The 13,899-nt window shown below is 41.5% G+C and overlaps 1 protein-coding gene across 1 annotated transcript; it reads right to left on the reverse strand.

Annotated features, from left to right (window-relative positions):
- Nucleotides 1-3,703: 3,703 nt before the first annotated feature.
- On the reverse strand, nt 3,704-12,660 carry ACER2 (alkaline ceramidase 2; the record flags this gene model as incomplete). Its single annotated transcript, XM_010086743.1, has 3 exons — nt 3,704-4,052; nt 4,695-4,832; nt 12,495-12,660. Coding segments are annotated over 3 exons (491 nt in total), but the record flags the coding sequence as incomplete, so codon positions are not given.
- Nucleotides 12,661-13,899: the final 1,239 nt, after the last annotated feature.

The raw sequence follows: 13,899 nt of genomic DNA on the forward strand, positions 1-13,899 counted from the left end.
GCTTGTAGGAAATTATCTCTAAGGCTCTTGACTCTGTCAGATTTCATAAAAATAAGCTGGGAGCTCTGAAGTTATCAGAGAAATGCAGTGGTATGACTATATTCCCCTTGTTTCCGTGGGAAAAAATGTCGACCATCTCCAGACAGAGCAGGCTGAGTGGTGGCACAATATATGAGCCAATACACCAGCTGTTTTTGACATCCTGTCAACTACAGACATTAACTCTGAGTGAGTAACACTCTTGAATTATAGTTATGCTTCCACAAAACAGTTATTTCAAGCCTGATCACATCGGTTTATAGGGATCCGCAAATGTCTCAAAGAAGGTGTTTTATGTGCAGTGAGAGGAACTGTGGTTAAAGGGAAGGAGGGGAGGGGCAGGTCCAAGGCTGCTCTACAGCCATTATCTCCCTCCCTAGGTTGGAAGCACATTCTTGGGTCACAAATACTGAAGATTCATGCTTTGTTCTCCCAGACACATCCACTCTATCCTGGTCTTCTCGATTTCTGGAAATACAGGCCACTCATTTCTAGACATTTCTTGCTACTTGTCCTTGTTGGTTCACAGGCTTGCAGTTTTCCAAGTACTGGCTCTACCTGCAAAACACTAGTTTGCTCAGCAAAGTAATCTCTATCTCATTAATTAATGCTCTGCTATCCAATGCAGTCTCCTTCCTTCTCTAAGAGTCTGAACTCCTATTACCTGTGTGAGAGGGAAGTTACCTTTACTATACCTCAACACATTATACTGGCAGATGCATTCTTTTCCACAAACACAATGTATGAAAAGGCAAACGATATTTTTTCTGAATGCAATTTAATGTTCCAAAGTATTACACGCTTTCCACAAACATTCAGTATACAGACTTCAATGGAGACAGAAAAAAAACACCCCAACACCACTCCCTACATACTATTTATTAGGTTCTTAGTGACTGTGAATTGGGAAAGTGTTTACCATCACTGAGAGCTAAACATCCTTTCTTAAATAACCTAAAGTTTAACATTCAAGGAATTATGGTTATCACATATCAATATACAGCATCCATATTATGCCCAAGACACTATTGCATCCCACTAATTAAACTAAAATACTAAGTGAACCTAAGGACTAGGAACCCGCTCACTTCCTGCTGGCAAGGGAAGAAAGCATTCTGGGGCTTTAAAACCTGAGGGTGCATATACATCACCTTATACTCCAACATAATGTATCTACTTGTGCGCATGTCGATTCATCTGTATCATCAGGGCAGGGCACAAACCCCTCTGTATGCTAATTGCATACTTCTTTGGGTACTAATGTTATCGTGAACTGGAGCCTTAGTCCAAAGTGCAATCTGTAAAGATCTGGATCTGGTAAAAACTGCATGTTTTTTCTTTTTTGAAATAAATGTAGCTTTTGTCAGAACATATAAGTTAATATTAATTTAATGTAAAGTGCACTAGCTACATCTAACAGTGGTGGTCTGCTGTAACAGTGAAATACTCACAACCAGTTCTGCATTGGAGTTCTGAATATCAGACAGTGATCTTTGTTCACAGAATCTCCTATGAAGAGCACAAAGGCTATAAGTTAGTTGATAAAAATACAGGAGATTATTCTTGGCCCGTACCTGCATTCATTCACCTCTGAATAGCTGAATGCACTGCTGCCATTTTTTAAATTATAAAATTACTTCTTTGTGAGCAGTCAGACTCTGCAGAGCAGAAGACAGCAGTTGACAGCAGGTTGATTAGAGCCCTTTGAGTCAGAGAGGTTGCTTTCAAACAAAATATTAAGTAGAAAGGCGCCAGTCGTTTTGAATAGTACATATCTGCAGTTACTAATTTCCCAAGCAATACTGAAAATAATTTATTTTACCATAACATAGTAAATTAGCAAACAATATCAAAAAAATCTTACTCAAAGTAGGGCCATGTCAGGCATCTGCAACCTTAGCTGGGTTCCAACCAGCAAGCTTATCTGTATAAGGATCTAATCATATGACTTTTAATACCTGAGAATTGTTTGAAACTGAGCATTTCATAATTAGGGAGAGAGGAAGGGAAAAGGAAAAAGCAGCTGTGTTTCAAAGAGTAACAAACATTACCATGACTGTGTGTCCAAAAACCGCATTTCTCTCAGACATACCTACCAGCATGTGGTAGAAATCTTCATTGTTCCACTGGATGGATTTTTCTGCTTTTACGATCTGTCAGTCAATCTGACAATAGGCTACTTACCTGCTTCGAAGTTGTCAAGAAAATAGTCATATCCCCCACTAACAACTTTGCTATAACTGTAACAGCATACACCTTAGCTCTTGTTTTCTAAGCATAAATTTGAACACAACAGTTATCTGGCAGGTTTTATAATACTTGAAAGTTAATTCACTCCAAAGTTCTTGTTAAAAGCCACTTTCCTAAAGATTATACTGTATAGAGTACATTTTCACACTGATGAAAAACAGGTGCAACATGAGACTTCTTAGCAAAGCACAGAGGAAATGGTATTTCCTGGTCTAATATTCAAAAAGGAAATACCACTTATTAATAAAAGTGTACATCCAAAGCCTTAACTCACAGTTCTGGTATTAGGTGGAATGTAAGCAGACCCTACTTTCTCCAAGACTGCAGCTATTAGCAGCTACAATTGCTAATATTTGCAAAATGTGCTTGCACTTTGCATAATTTTTAAACAGACCTAGCATAAAGTGCTTGCAAGAACCATAGCCATCACTGAACTTCAACCGCAAAGTACAACCTATAAACTAATTGCATCTAGGTATCTCTTATCTTTACAAAACAGGCTGAAAACAAACAGAAAATCTGAATCTACTATTCTTTCATAAGAATGCAAGACTTAGTGTCACATTTCATTGCTTGCTGAAATCTAAGAATTCAGCCTGTTTTTAAGTGGTTGTCTACTTTTTTCCTAAGTAACTGGCAGAGCACTAGACAATTGTTCGTGTCACTTTGCAATGCACTGGTGAGAAGTTAACTCTCAAATCAGACGTACAGTTAGGCACCTACGAGTTTTTATAGTTTAATCAAACTGTCAATCCATGCTGACCTGAGCTCTTACTGAAGTTCATGTTCACACTTCTGTGTGAGCTTCAAGGCCAAATTCAAGACCAAATGTGTTTGTAGAGGTAGAATGGGATTTCTGTAGCATTTTGGTAAGAGGGAAATATGCAGCATACAAATGTCCACAGGTCAATGGAAATACACCAAAATTCAAAACCCTTGAACTCCTATTTAGTTTTAGGGACTGAATCTTCTGTCAGTTATTCTGTTATTTACACTGCCTAACTGCCCCGATCCAGTTATCCAGTTGCAAACGCTTTGCACTGGTCTCCTGTTGTGCTTAGGGAACCAACCACACACTGTGATCCAATATGATATACAGCCAGCCTCCCCATGTTACATGCTGGACTGGGAGGAGCACATGCTTCCAGCACACTCTTGTGGCCATGGGCAACCACATCAAAATCAGAGCTGAGAAGGTCACAAGATGACATGTAGGCATCTCTGACTGCCTTCTTTCACAATGAAGGCCTTAAGCCACAAGTTACGAAACAAGTGAATCAAGCACCAGAGGTGACCTACTACTGGAGAAACATAACTCCTTGACCCTGGTATTTGGAAAGAGCTTTTATCAAGAGAAATGCTACATTGAATACACAGTGCAAAACAGAGCCAACCAGAGAAGTGGCTACTTTAGCCAGAGAGAGGAAAGAACACACTTGCCTCCTCTTTCTATGACATCTGAAGAGCTGTGTATCTCAGGAGAAGACAAAATACAAACCTATTCATTTATCATTATTTAAATACTGTCTGTGCTGGAACACCAAGTTGAAACTCCATCCCTATTCCATGGCCAACTTCATGTGATCTTCACAGGTGATTTCTTGTGTGCACACAGGAGGGTGACGTAAGGAACCCCAATGAACGCCCATCTTTCACTCGGCCAGAACTTTATGACAGGGCCCTGCTCAGGGATCTCAGAGGCAGCATCGAAGTAAGCGAAGCAGACGCAGCCCAGGTATGCGGCAAGGCAAATCAAAATGTGCCTGAGAAAAGAGACACACCCCCCCAAAAAAAAAAAATCAACATGACTTCAGTAAAGCAATCAAATATATCACCATGCTTTAAAATCAGTCTGTCCTTCACCTTCTTCCCCTGAATCCCCCATAGGTTTGCTGTCTGCCCTTTGTGTGCAGACAAAGGATACTGAGAATTCTCAGAAAAACTACAAAACCATAGTTCATCCTTGGTCCAAACTGGCTGCAGCTTTTTGGCCTCTCTGCATCTGACAGAGTTGTGTAGAAATGCTGAGACACGGCACCTTGAATAAGAGAGCACAATTTGCTGTGTGGTAAAAGAGGAAAGGCATGAAAGCCCTTCACAGCTCCCCAACTTCATCCTGATTCTTAACAGTGGAAGTTTAAGCTTTCACAGTCACTGCTTCAGTTGAGCAGTGCTGTGGGATTTTTTGGGGGGAGGCAAGGAATTCAGTTCCAATTAATCAACTTAGTGTCTGAAGAATCTGATAAGGCCAAAGAGCCTCCTAAGTCTACCACCTTGGACAGCATGAGACTTGCTCTGGGCTTATAACCTTACCAGTAATTCTCTCTAGCACAAACCAGAAACAGCCACCAGGCAGGACAGAAGGGTAATGTGGTGAGGATCTAGAGTTTATACACAACACTTACCATACACAGTGTAAATAGGGGAAGTTAAATGAGGACCAGATCTCACAAAACGCTTTGTCACTGATCCAGCAGAAAAGTGCTAGCATCCACCAAAGACCTGAAAAGAGACCCAGTTTGTACACACGCAGGTTTTCACACCTGAGGAGAAAAACACAAAGAAATTGTTATAAAACAAAACAAAACTTGCTTTTTAATGGCAACTTGATGCTTTTTAGCTCTATGTATTTTAGGGTAGGATTCATACTGCCAGGCACACATCTTTAAAATGGCTCCACCATCAATGTCCTTAACAGAGGAACTTTACTTACACTAAATATGGCTCTGATACAAGGCAGTGGTGAGGTGACAAAACAAACCTTTTAATCAGTAGCTGTGTTTTGGGTACTGTCTTAAATACCTATGTGCAAATAGTGGGCAAACATCAAAGCATTCTTGTATCTACGGAGGGGTATTTAGAACAACTAGTGATTAGTTATACTGTCTGGCAACAACTAGCCACGCAGCAGGTGCTCAGATTTGTTTATATTTGTCACTAAGCAAAGATTGGCAAAAAGGAACTGGATGAGGGTTTTTTAATTAGGTAGTTTATTTCTTCCCCCTACACCTTAGTACTGTACAATCTAACAGTTGCCAAGAACTTCTAATCTAGCAGCCTCTACCCAGCAGGCCCAAAGAAGCATGCTTCAGTAGATGGTGCAGGCATCCACATGTCAGACAGAATTCCTCAAGCTGACTAAGATGCAGCCCTGTCTCTCCACAAGAACTCTGACTTGTTCCTATAGAGGTACACCAGAGAGAAAGACAGCACAAAACATCTTCCGTGGTTACACAGAATCATAGAACCATTAAGGCTGGAAAAGACCTCAAGGATCATCAAGTCAAACCGTCAACCCACACCACCCTAACTCACTAAACCATGTCCCTAAGCACCACATCTATACATTTCTTGAACACCTCCAGGGATGGTGACTCCACCACTTCCCTGGGCAGCCTGTTCCAATGCCTGATCACTCTTTCAGTGAAGAAATTTTTTCCAATATCTAGCCTAAACCTTGCGTGGCGCAACTTGAGGCCGTTTCCTCTCACCCTATCACTTGTTACTTTAGAGAAGAGGCCAGCACCCACCTCACCACACCCTCCTTTCAGGTAGTTGTAGAGAGTGATGAGGTCTCCTCTCAGCCTCTTCTTCTCTAGACTAAACAACCCCAGCTCCCTCAGCCGCTCCTCATAAGACCTGTGCTCCAGACCCTTCATCAGCTTTGTTGCCCTTCTCTGGACCTGCTCCATGAAGCCTGGTGTACAGTTGACCACTACTGAATACAACAGCAGATGCCAGGATACTTGAGTAGCATTACCTGTGTTGCAGGTCTACTTGAAAGCTCACAATTTTATTTCCCTGTATGATGCTTTGTTCTTTTCGACATCTTGGAACTATGCTAAGAACTGTGCAGGTTTGCTCAAAAGAGCAAAATCAGGAAAAAAGGAGGCATCAATATAATCTTCAGGTCCCAAAATGCTATTAAAGTCAATAATTTGTTGTCTGCTGACACTTGCTCTTTTGCAGTTAGACCTCTTGGTGCCAGTAGATGCAGGTCTGCTGTTACAGCGATCTATAACACACAGCTAGACTGGGATGTGATCAGCCCTGTGTGTCCAAGGGAAGGCATGGTTCAGCTCCCCTGCCTCCTGCAAGAACAAAGCTATGATTTGCGATTTCCCTCCTGCCTTTTTTTGTTATTGTTAGACTCTTCTTGGATTTCCCAGGGATGTGAGAACCATTCAGTGCTCTTGGAGACAATTCTTGCTTCAATGAACTGCTCTTCTCAGGTCACTGATATGAGCTCACAAAGCACTCCCAAACCTCCTAATAAGATGACAGAATAGTTTGTTGCAGGTTACTTGTTTCAGATATATCTCAAGAGTAAACCAATAAGCCAAATCTCTAGCCAGTATAACCAGAAATACTCAGCCTTCATCAGGATTACAGGCCCCTGTCTTCTCCTTCTACATCCCAGAAGGGAAACAGGTCAATGTCAAGTGCCCCACAATCCCTTCCTCTGTCGCAGGTCTTCAAGAGGGGCTTCTCTAATCCACATTCATCTTCTATGTCTCACACCTCTGCCAAAAAGTTATTGGGAATGTCTCCGTGCCTCTTACAGATCACCAGCTCACCCTTCTCTCTGCTCCAACCCAGTCACCCCAGTAGACTTGACAATGAATCACCTGTCTTCTTCCACACAATACTTGGGCTCATTCGCTGCATCCAGAAGATGAGCAATGCCTGGCAAATAGGTCCTTTAAAGGGACACTTCACCTTATGACACTCAGAAGCAATTAAAATGTGTACCCCTGGAGGAGGAAGCTAGAATAAGGAAACACTTTTACTGTGTGCACTGCAGGAGTATTTATGGTCCCTGATCTTAATACATGACTGTCCTTGACAACTGACTAACATAGTGCAGCACAGACCAAAAAGCTCTTTGGTCCTTCTGTCTTCCACACAAAATACTTGTCAGCCTGAAACCTGTTGTTCTCATTTGATACATTTACAGAGTTCTAATTTTTCCAACGTTTACCACTAATTGTCTCCGTGGCTGCACACAGCCTACAAGCCACATGCTACCCCACATTCACTGTCAGGAAAGTAGGAATTCCAGCTCTGTCCCCAAGCTAAAATTTGTCGCTACACCCTTCTTCATGTGTGAGATAATCTTCAACTACTCGGTCAGAGCAGGACAAAGGCAGAGAATGACTCTGCCTCTCAGTGGTGGAGAAGCAGAACTGCCACGGGTACCGGAGCTTTGCTAAGGGAGCCCAGCTAAGCATTCAAAAAATTGGTAACATACACAGAGTGCTCTGTCCAGGAACACTTTTTCTGAACGTACTGCGAGCACAGCAGTATGCCTGGTTCTGGTGTATTGCAAGCTAAAGAATTAGTACAGGGTTCCCTGCAGGATATTTTTTTCACTCTTGAAATGCTATTTCAATTGACATTTTAACAGTCATTTGGGATTAAGAAACTCCTAAGGCTGAGCAGAGGGCACCTTTATAGCTACTGGATTAATGACAGAAAAGCTACCAACTGCCAAATCTTGTTGACAGAGGATTTTCTCCAGTGCACTTTGCACAAGTTGGTTTTAGAATCTGGCATTTCATTTTTAAGCTATCCATAAATAATGTCATGTTCAAAATCATCACACCTATCTTTATTATTCAAAAAAGTGCTTCAAATACCGGCTAAACTGTCATATTAAGGCTCCAAGGAGACTTAATAGCAGCCTTCCAGTACCTGAAGGGGGCCTACAGGAGAGATGGGGAGGCACTCTTTATCAGGGAGTGTAGTGAGAAGACAAGGGGTAGTGCTTATGAGCTAAAAGAGGGTAGATTTAGACTAGACATTAGGAAGAAATTTTTCACTGTGAGGGTGGTGAGACACTGGAACAGGTTGCCCAGAGAAGCTGTGGATGCCCCATCCCTGGAGGGGTTCAAGGCCAGGCTGGATGAGGCTTTGAGCAACCTGGTCTACGGGAGGTGTCCCTGCCCATGGCAGTGGGGTTGGAACTTGATGATCTTTAAGGTCATTTCCAACCCAAACCATTCTATGATTCTATGATCTCCTCCACAAGACAGATATCACAGTAGTTGTTTCCATAACAAAAACACCTACATGACTGCCACACAAATTAATACAGCACATAGCATATAAACCAAAATGCCTTTTTTTCTGAGGCCTGTATTCTCCAATCCATTTGACAAACCAAGATATTGTCAGAGGAGACACAGCTTGCCCAAGATGGCTTCAACACTGTCTGTGCTGTACACTGTAAAAAAAGGCTTGTTTTTCTGAGATAGTGTCCTTTTAAGAAGGCTACAAGGAGCACAAAGAAAATAAAGGGTAAGGAGATTTCTGAGTTGCCTATCAAGTTCCAGAGTGCAGCTATAAGCATTCTTCCCCATACTTTCTTAAGAGACACCCCAGTAAGAAATACATCCAAGATTTGAAACAGTTATATCAGTAAAACTATACTGGAAAATCCTCCTCATTTTGGAGGATTCATGCTTCTACCAAATGGCTAGACAGCATTGATCCCTTCATAAAAGAAGAGGGAAAATGGTTATTGGTCAAAAACAGCCAGTGTATTAAGTACACCAGCATTAATGCGAGAGAATTAAGCCTAAGGCAGATGTACAGTCTTCAATGAGACACACAATTGTTCATAAGAGCAAGATGCTAAACAATGTACCTAAATGGATACATGCACGAATCAATTTCGTACATTTGACAGGTAAAACTAGACTGCTGTGATGGGTACTTGTGTGTTCTGACAGAGCAAAGGGTGTTTGTACTGACAACACAGAGGCTTTCCTGGACCTGTCTGAAGGACATAAACAACCACGTGCAACTACATCCCATTTAAAATAAGAGGCTTGGCCTCAAACATCCAGCTTCTTTAGTCAGTTATCATGCCTGCCAATATCTGACTAGTTTGAATACCAAGAGGAGAGGATAAATAACCTGCATGGTTCAAAGAGTTCAAGGCTGCAAAGGAAAACTGAAAGCTTATTTGAAGAAACTGTCCCAATGCAAGATCAGCCACAGAAATGGTATAAATTCTAATGACAGCTTTGCTTAGGACCACCATCAGGCACTGCAATTATTTTTATAAACTTAAGACTAGATGCTACAGGGTGCATTGCAAAAGACTACTACTGTAATACTCCTGGGTTTTCTGTGATCACCCATCATCGAGTCTTCAGTTCCTGCAGTGACTGTGCTTTGGATGGCCTGAGGACACACTTGCTGAGGAAGACAGGGGACTGCAAAGCTTCCTGTCTGACACTGCTTTTACCACAATGAGGTGATGTAATGCAAATACCACCTGGACACTGGCAAGAGACATGAACCCCACACATTTCTTTTATTTCTCAATACATATGGACACTCACCATTCAGATTAACACTGAAACAGAACCTGTCAGCTGAAAGTCTGAAAGAGCTGTTCATGCTGCTAAGCACAGATCTGTGACATGCTCCTACCCTACTCTAGTCCAAAACAAATTGGACCCCACAAAGCTTCCATTTCCATTTGCACCTTTTGCCTATATACTGCGCTGTGTTCTTGGTTTCAGCACAAACAGCAATTATTTAAATACCAGAGTTTCCGCAAACACTGGTGTGCCCCAGCCATCTGCTCTCCAAGGGACTGGGCTGGTCCATGCTTCCAGCATCTTCCAATGTCACGGCACCCCCATCAAAGCATACCAGCTTTTCTTCAAACCCGTGCAGGTTCCTGATGTCAATTAACTGCTTGATTCAATTTAACATAGATATATCCCCTTTTACCCTAAGGGATATTTTAAATTTTTACCTACCTTAACCTTTTAGTTTAGGGAATAAAGGAAGTGAGAGCAACCTATAAAAATGAAGCACAGCTTCCCCACAGCCAGATTTCTAGTAGGAGAAACCAAATATGAACAGATAGACCTGAACCAAATCTTCACTGCTCAAGGCTCACATTTCACCTGAGCCACAATATTCTAGCATCTGTCTGCACCTGGAGATAGTTACATGCCTGATGATGAATCATTAAAACATACTAATTTCATGATGTTATAGTCTCAATGGTTATTTGGCTTGGACCAGCAAAACAAAAGATCCACATCCATTTTCTCCCTGACACCATTCCCTAGGAGACCTTTTTTTTTTTTTAATGAAACACATGAAGGGATTTGTTTGGACAGAAATGAGAATAAAATTTTACAATTTATTTGTCTTTCAAGGACAAGTATGCACTTAACTACCGTCTACTCTCTTGATCATCTCCCACTCACAATACTTCCTAGCATACACTCTACCCTACCAGCTCCCCATTTAAGAACATAGTACTCTTTTGTGACAATATTATCTCCTCAGCAAGGACAAATGAGAGGCAGAAAATTCTCATTTGAAAACAAAGTGGTTCTGATTCACCGCAATTCTGTACAAGATTGACACAGCCTAGAACAGGAATAACAACAGGGAGTTTTGGTCTAACCCATCACAAACTTCAGTACGGAGCAGAAGAAATTACTCTGAAGGCTTTTCTCCTTCTTTGCTCAAATGCCTGTTTTGCAGATAAATTTCTGCTGCAGACTGCCAGGACGCCGACGTGTATCCCCCTACTGACTGTGGTAGTAGAGAATGGGAGAATCACAGGCATTTTAAATAATGCTTAGATTGTTTTCTCTCCTGCAAAAACAGATGAGATTAGTCCTCTCCTCTGGGTTTACAAGAATATATCTCATGTAACTATCCTAGGGATCAGCATAGCTTAAAATAAAAACTTTAATTATTTGCCTTTTACACTGAGGAATTAATTTAAAAAAAAAACATCGGTATCACATCATCCCAATGCACAATTAAGAGGGCCATACGTCACTGTAGGTCCCTTTTTAATCACCAATTCAAAATAATGTTTACCTGCGTCCTGAAGTATCTGTCAAAAAAAAGACAGGGAAACTCCACAGGTATGACCTTTCAAGAAGGAGTTTTAAAAAGCAAACATCTGTAGGCATACCAATCCCTAGATTTGTCGCAATAGTATTCAAACCTACAAGACACTAACTATTAATCCTTTTAAATTTCTCAGGACCTCATGCCTGGAAAACTGATATGTAGAGAGTTCACATAAATTATTCAGTGCCACAACCAGATGTCCATTTGCCCTGTCCATAGTTCCCTGGTGCTTTCATCAAAATAAGACACCTCCACCAACATTCTTCAGCTACTGACCTTGTTTGCAACTAACTTGTGCACTGTTTCCCATGTTTCTTTGACCACACAGAAATAAGCGCTGCTCAGCAGGATGTCTAATGAGGAAAGACTCAGCAACACCTTTACAAACATTGTCAGCAGAAGCTTCCGCTATATGAAGAAGCAGTGGGAGAACAGGGTAAGCAAACAGGAGAATCGGTCCATTCTAACACAAGCAATCAGAACACAGACATTTGGCCCTACTCTTGTTTCTTTTGATGGGCTTTTATATATGCAATATGTAAGAGCCAACATAAGTTGTAAAATCCTTCTCAAACACTGCAAAAGAGAAGGAAAGGACAAGTTCATACACTGGTACTTGTCTGGGCTTTTCTGCAGGAGGTGTTAAGGATGAAAAAAAAACTCTGGACAGCTGCTGGTATTGCTATCATCGCAGGACTCTTTAAAATGTTAAGATCAGTCTCAGGTTCTTCTCTATTTGCATTCTGGTTTTATAGTTTCTAAGGCCCCAACTGAAAGCTATTCTTTACAACCTAGTGATTAACCTTATGTTTGTCAGTCTGACTCCATTATATCATCCATGTCAGAAGACAAAGTGGTGTAAGACTCACAGTACAACTTTGAGAGCTGGAAAGTCTTCCACTCGTGCTTGGGCCTTGCTCCACACTGCCTCTAGTACCCAGACTGTGATCATGCGATCACCTTACCATTATGCAGACTACAGTGCAAAAACACCGTCAGAGGAGCGAAACCCCTGCCCTGATTCCACAGTAAACAAACAAATTTAAATTAGATCAGGTTGCAGCAAGAGATATGTGGCAAGAAGATAGACAATATTTGACCTAGACTAATAGTCTAGGGGAGAAAAAAAACCTTGACAAAAATGTCTGAACTAGCAGAGCAAGTTTATACCAGATCTGCACTTGCATGTGGGAGAAGCATTTCTAATCCGCTATCACAAGCACTGAAGCCAGATCTAGTGGATCATCACACAGTGGTCTAAGGATCTCAGAAGGCAACGCTGCATTCAGGAGAAATGTACTCACCTCTTCAACTCAGCAATGAGCAAAGCTGTGCAGGGAACACCCAGAGTCATTAATGAGATGTTGTTGATGGCAGGCTTAATGAAGGCGAGGCAGGTAGTAACTCCAGACAGGACACCCACGGCAGCTTTAAACCGGCTCCTGAATAGGGTTTTTAGGAGGAGAAAAACTGCTTTTAATTCAAAACTTTTAATTACTAAACCCAGAAATCTGAAAACTATTTTAATAAAGTAGCAAAATTTAGGTTTCTCTAGGTGTATTCAGGAGGTGCAATGACAATGTGCATAAAATAGATGTGGATCTTGCACAGATTTGCATGTGCATGCAGAGTTAATCATACACACAAACCTTTGCTGGACTACAGTCTTCTGAAGCAGCCATATATACGTATACATACGTGTGCACACTCCCACTAAGCGCTAGTTTCAAAATCTAAGGGCCACACACTGATCTTCCTCCTCCCGCAATGAGTCAAGAACAAGTCCATCTCTGCACACACTGCTGTACTTCCTCAATGCAGTGTTGTGTCATCATTCTTCATGCTTTTAATACGGATTTTTAGGATATTTTGTCACCATTAATGCCTCAACTTCTAGAGTCATGTTAGAGCCCATTTTATTTTCCTTCATTTCTTTTAGGCTGTCTTGGGTCAGGGCCACAACCACGGGGTCGCTCCCTCCCCTCCCCAGCCAGCCTTTTCCCCTCCCCATAAGATGGGGGAAAGGACAAAAAAAAAAAAAAAAAAAGTGGAACCTCGTGAGTTAACGACAGATTTTCAGAAAAAGGAGAATATAATAATAAGATATCAAATACAATGAAAACACTGATACAATGGAAACCTTCTCACCACCAAGAGCTTCACAAAGACCCCCCCACCCCTCTCCCAGATAGCTTCGCCTTATATCCTGTATCCCCAGCATGAGGAAGCCCACCTCCCAGCTTCTGTGAAAAATTAACCCTATCCCAGATGAACCCAGGACAATTAGGCCTTAAAGATACTGAAAACTACAAGGCAGGTAAGAATATTTATTTTAACCAAATTCATCAGTAGGCACCTGACTCCCTCACTTTTTCAAGATTATAGTTTGGTATATTTTTAGCATAAATTAAATGACAACTGGGCCCTACCTAGACAGGCTGACAACTTTTAAATTAAATGTACGTTAACTGTTCTTTAAACTGCAAATTTGGACTTTAAACAACCCATTTCCAGTCTGCAGCGGGACTATGGCAGACAGAGGATCATCATGCTGCCCTTCAACTAGTGGCCCATAGCTTTATAAAACCAGTTGCTGTCCAAGGATGGCTCTTCTGTCCTTAATTCTATCTCTGAAGTAGATCTCAGCGTACTTGCGCACCACTATTCCCTGGCCACAAGCGTCACAGAATCACACAGAATCACAGAATG

This window comes from Pterocles gutturalis, unplaced genomic scaffold (genome assembly GCF_000699245.1).
Source record: "Pterocles gutturalis isolate BGI_N339 unplaced genomic scaffold, ASM69924v1 scaffold17381, whole genome shotgun sequence".
Taxonomy (NCBI): Eukaryota; Metazoa; Chordata; class Aves; order Pterocliformes; family Pteroclidae; genus Pterocles; species Pterocles gutturalis.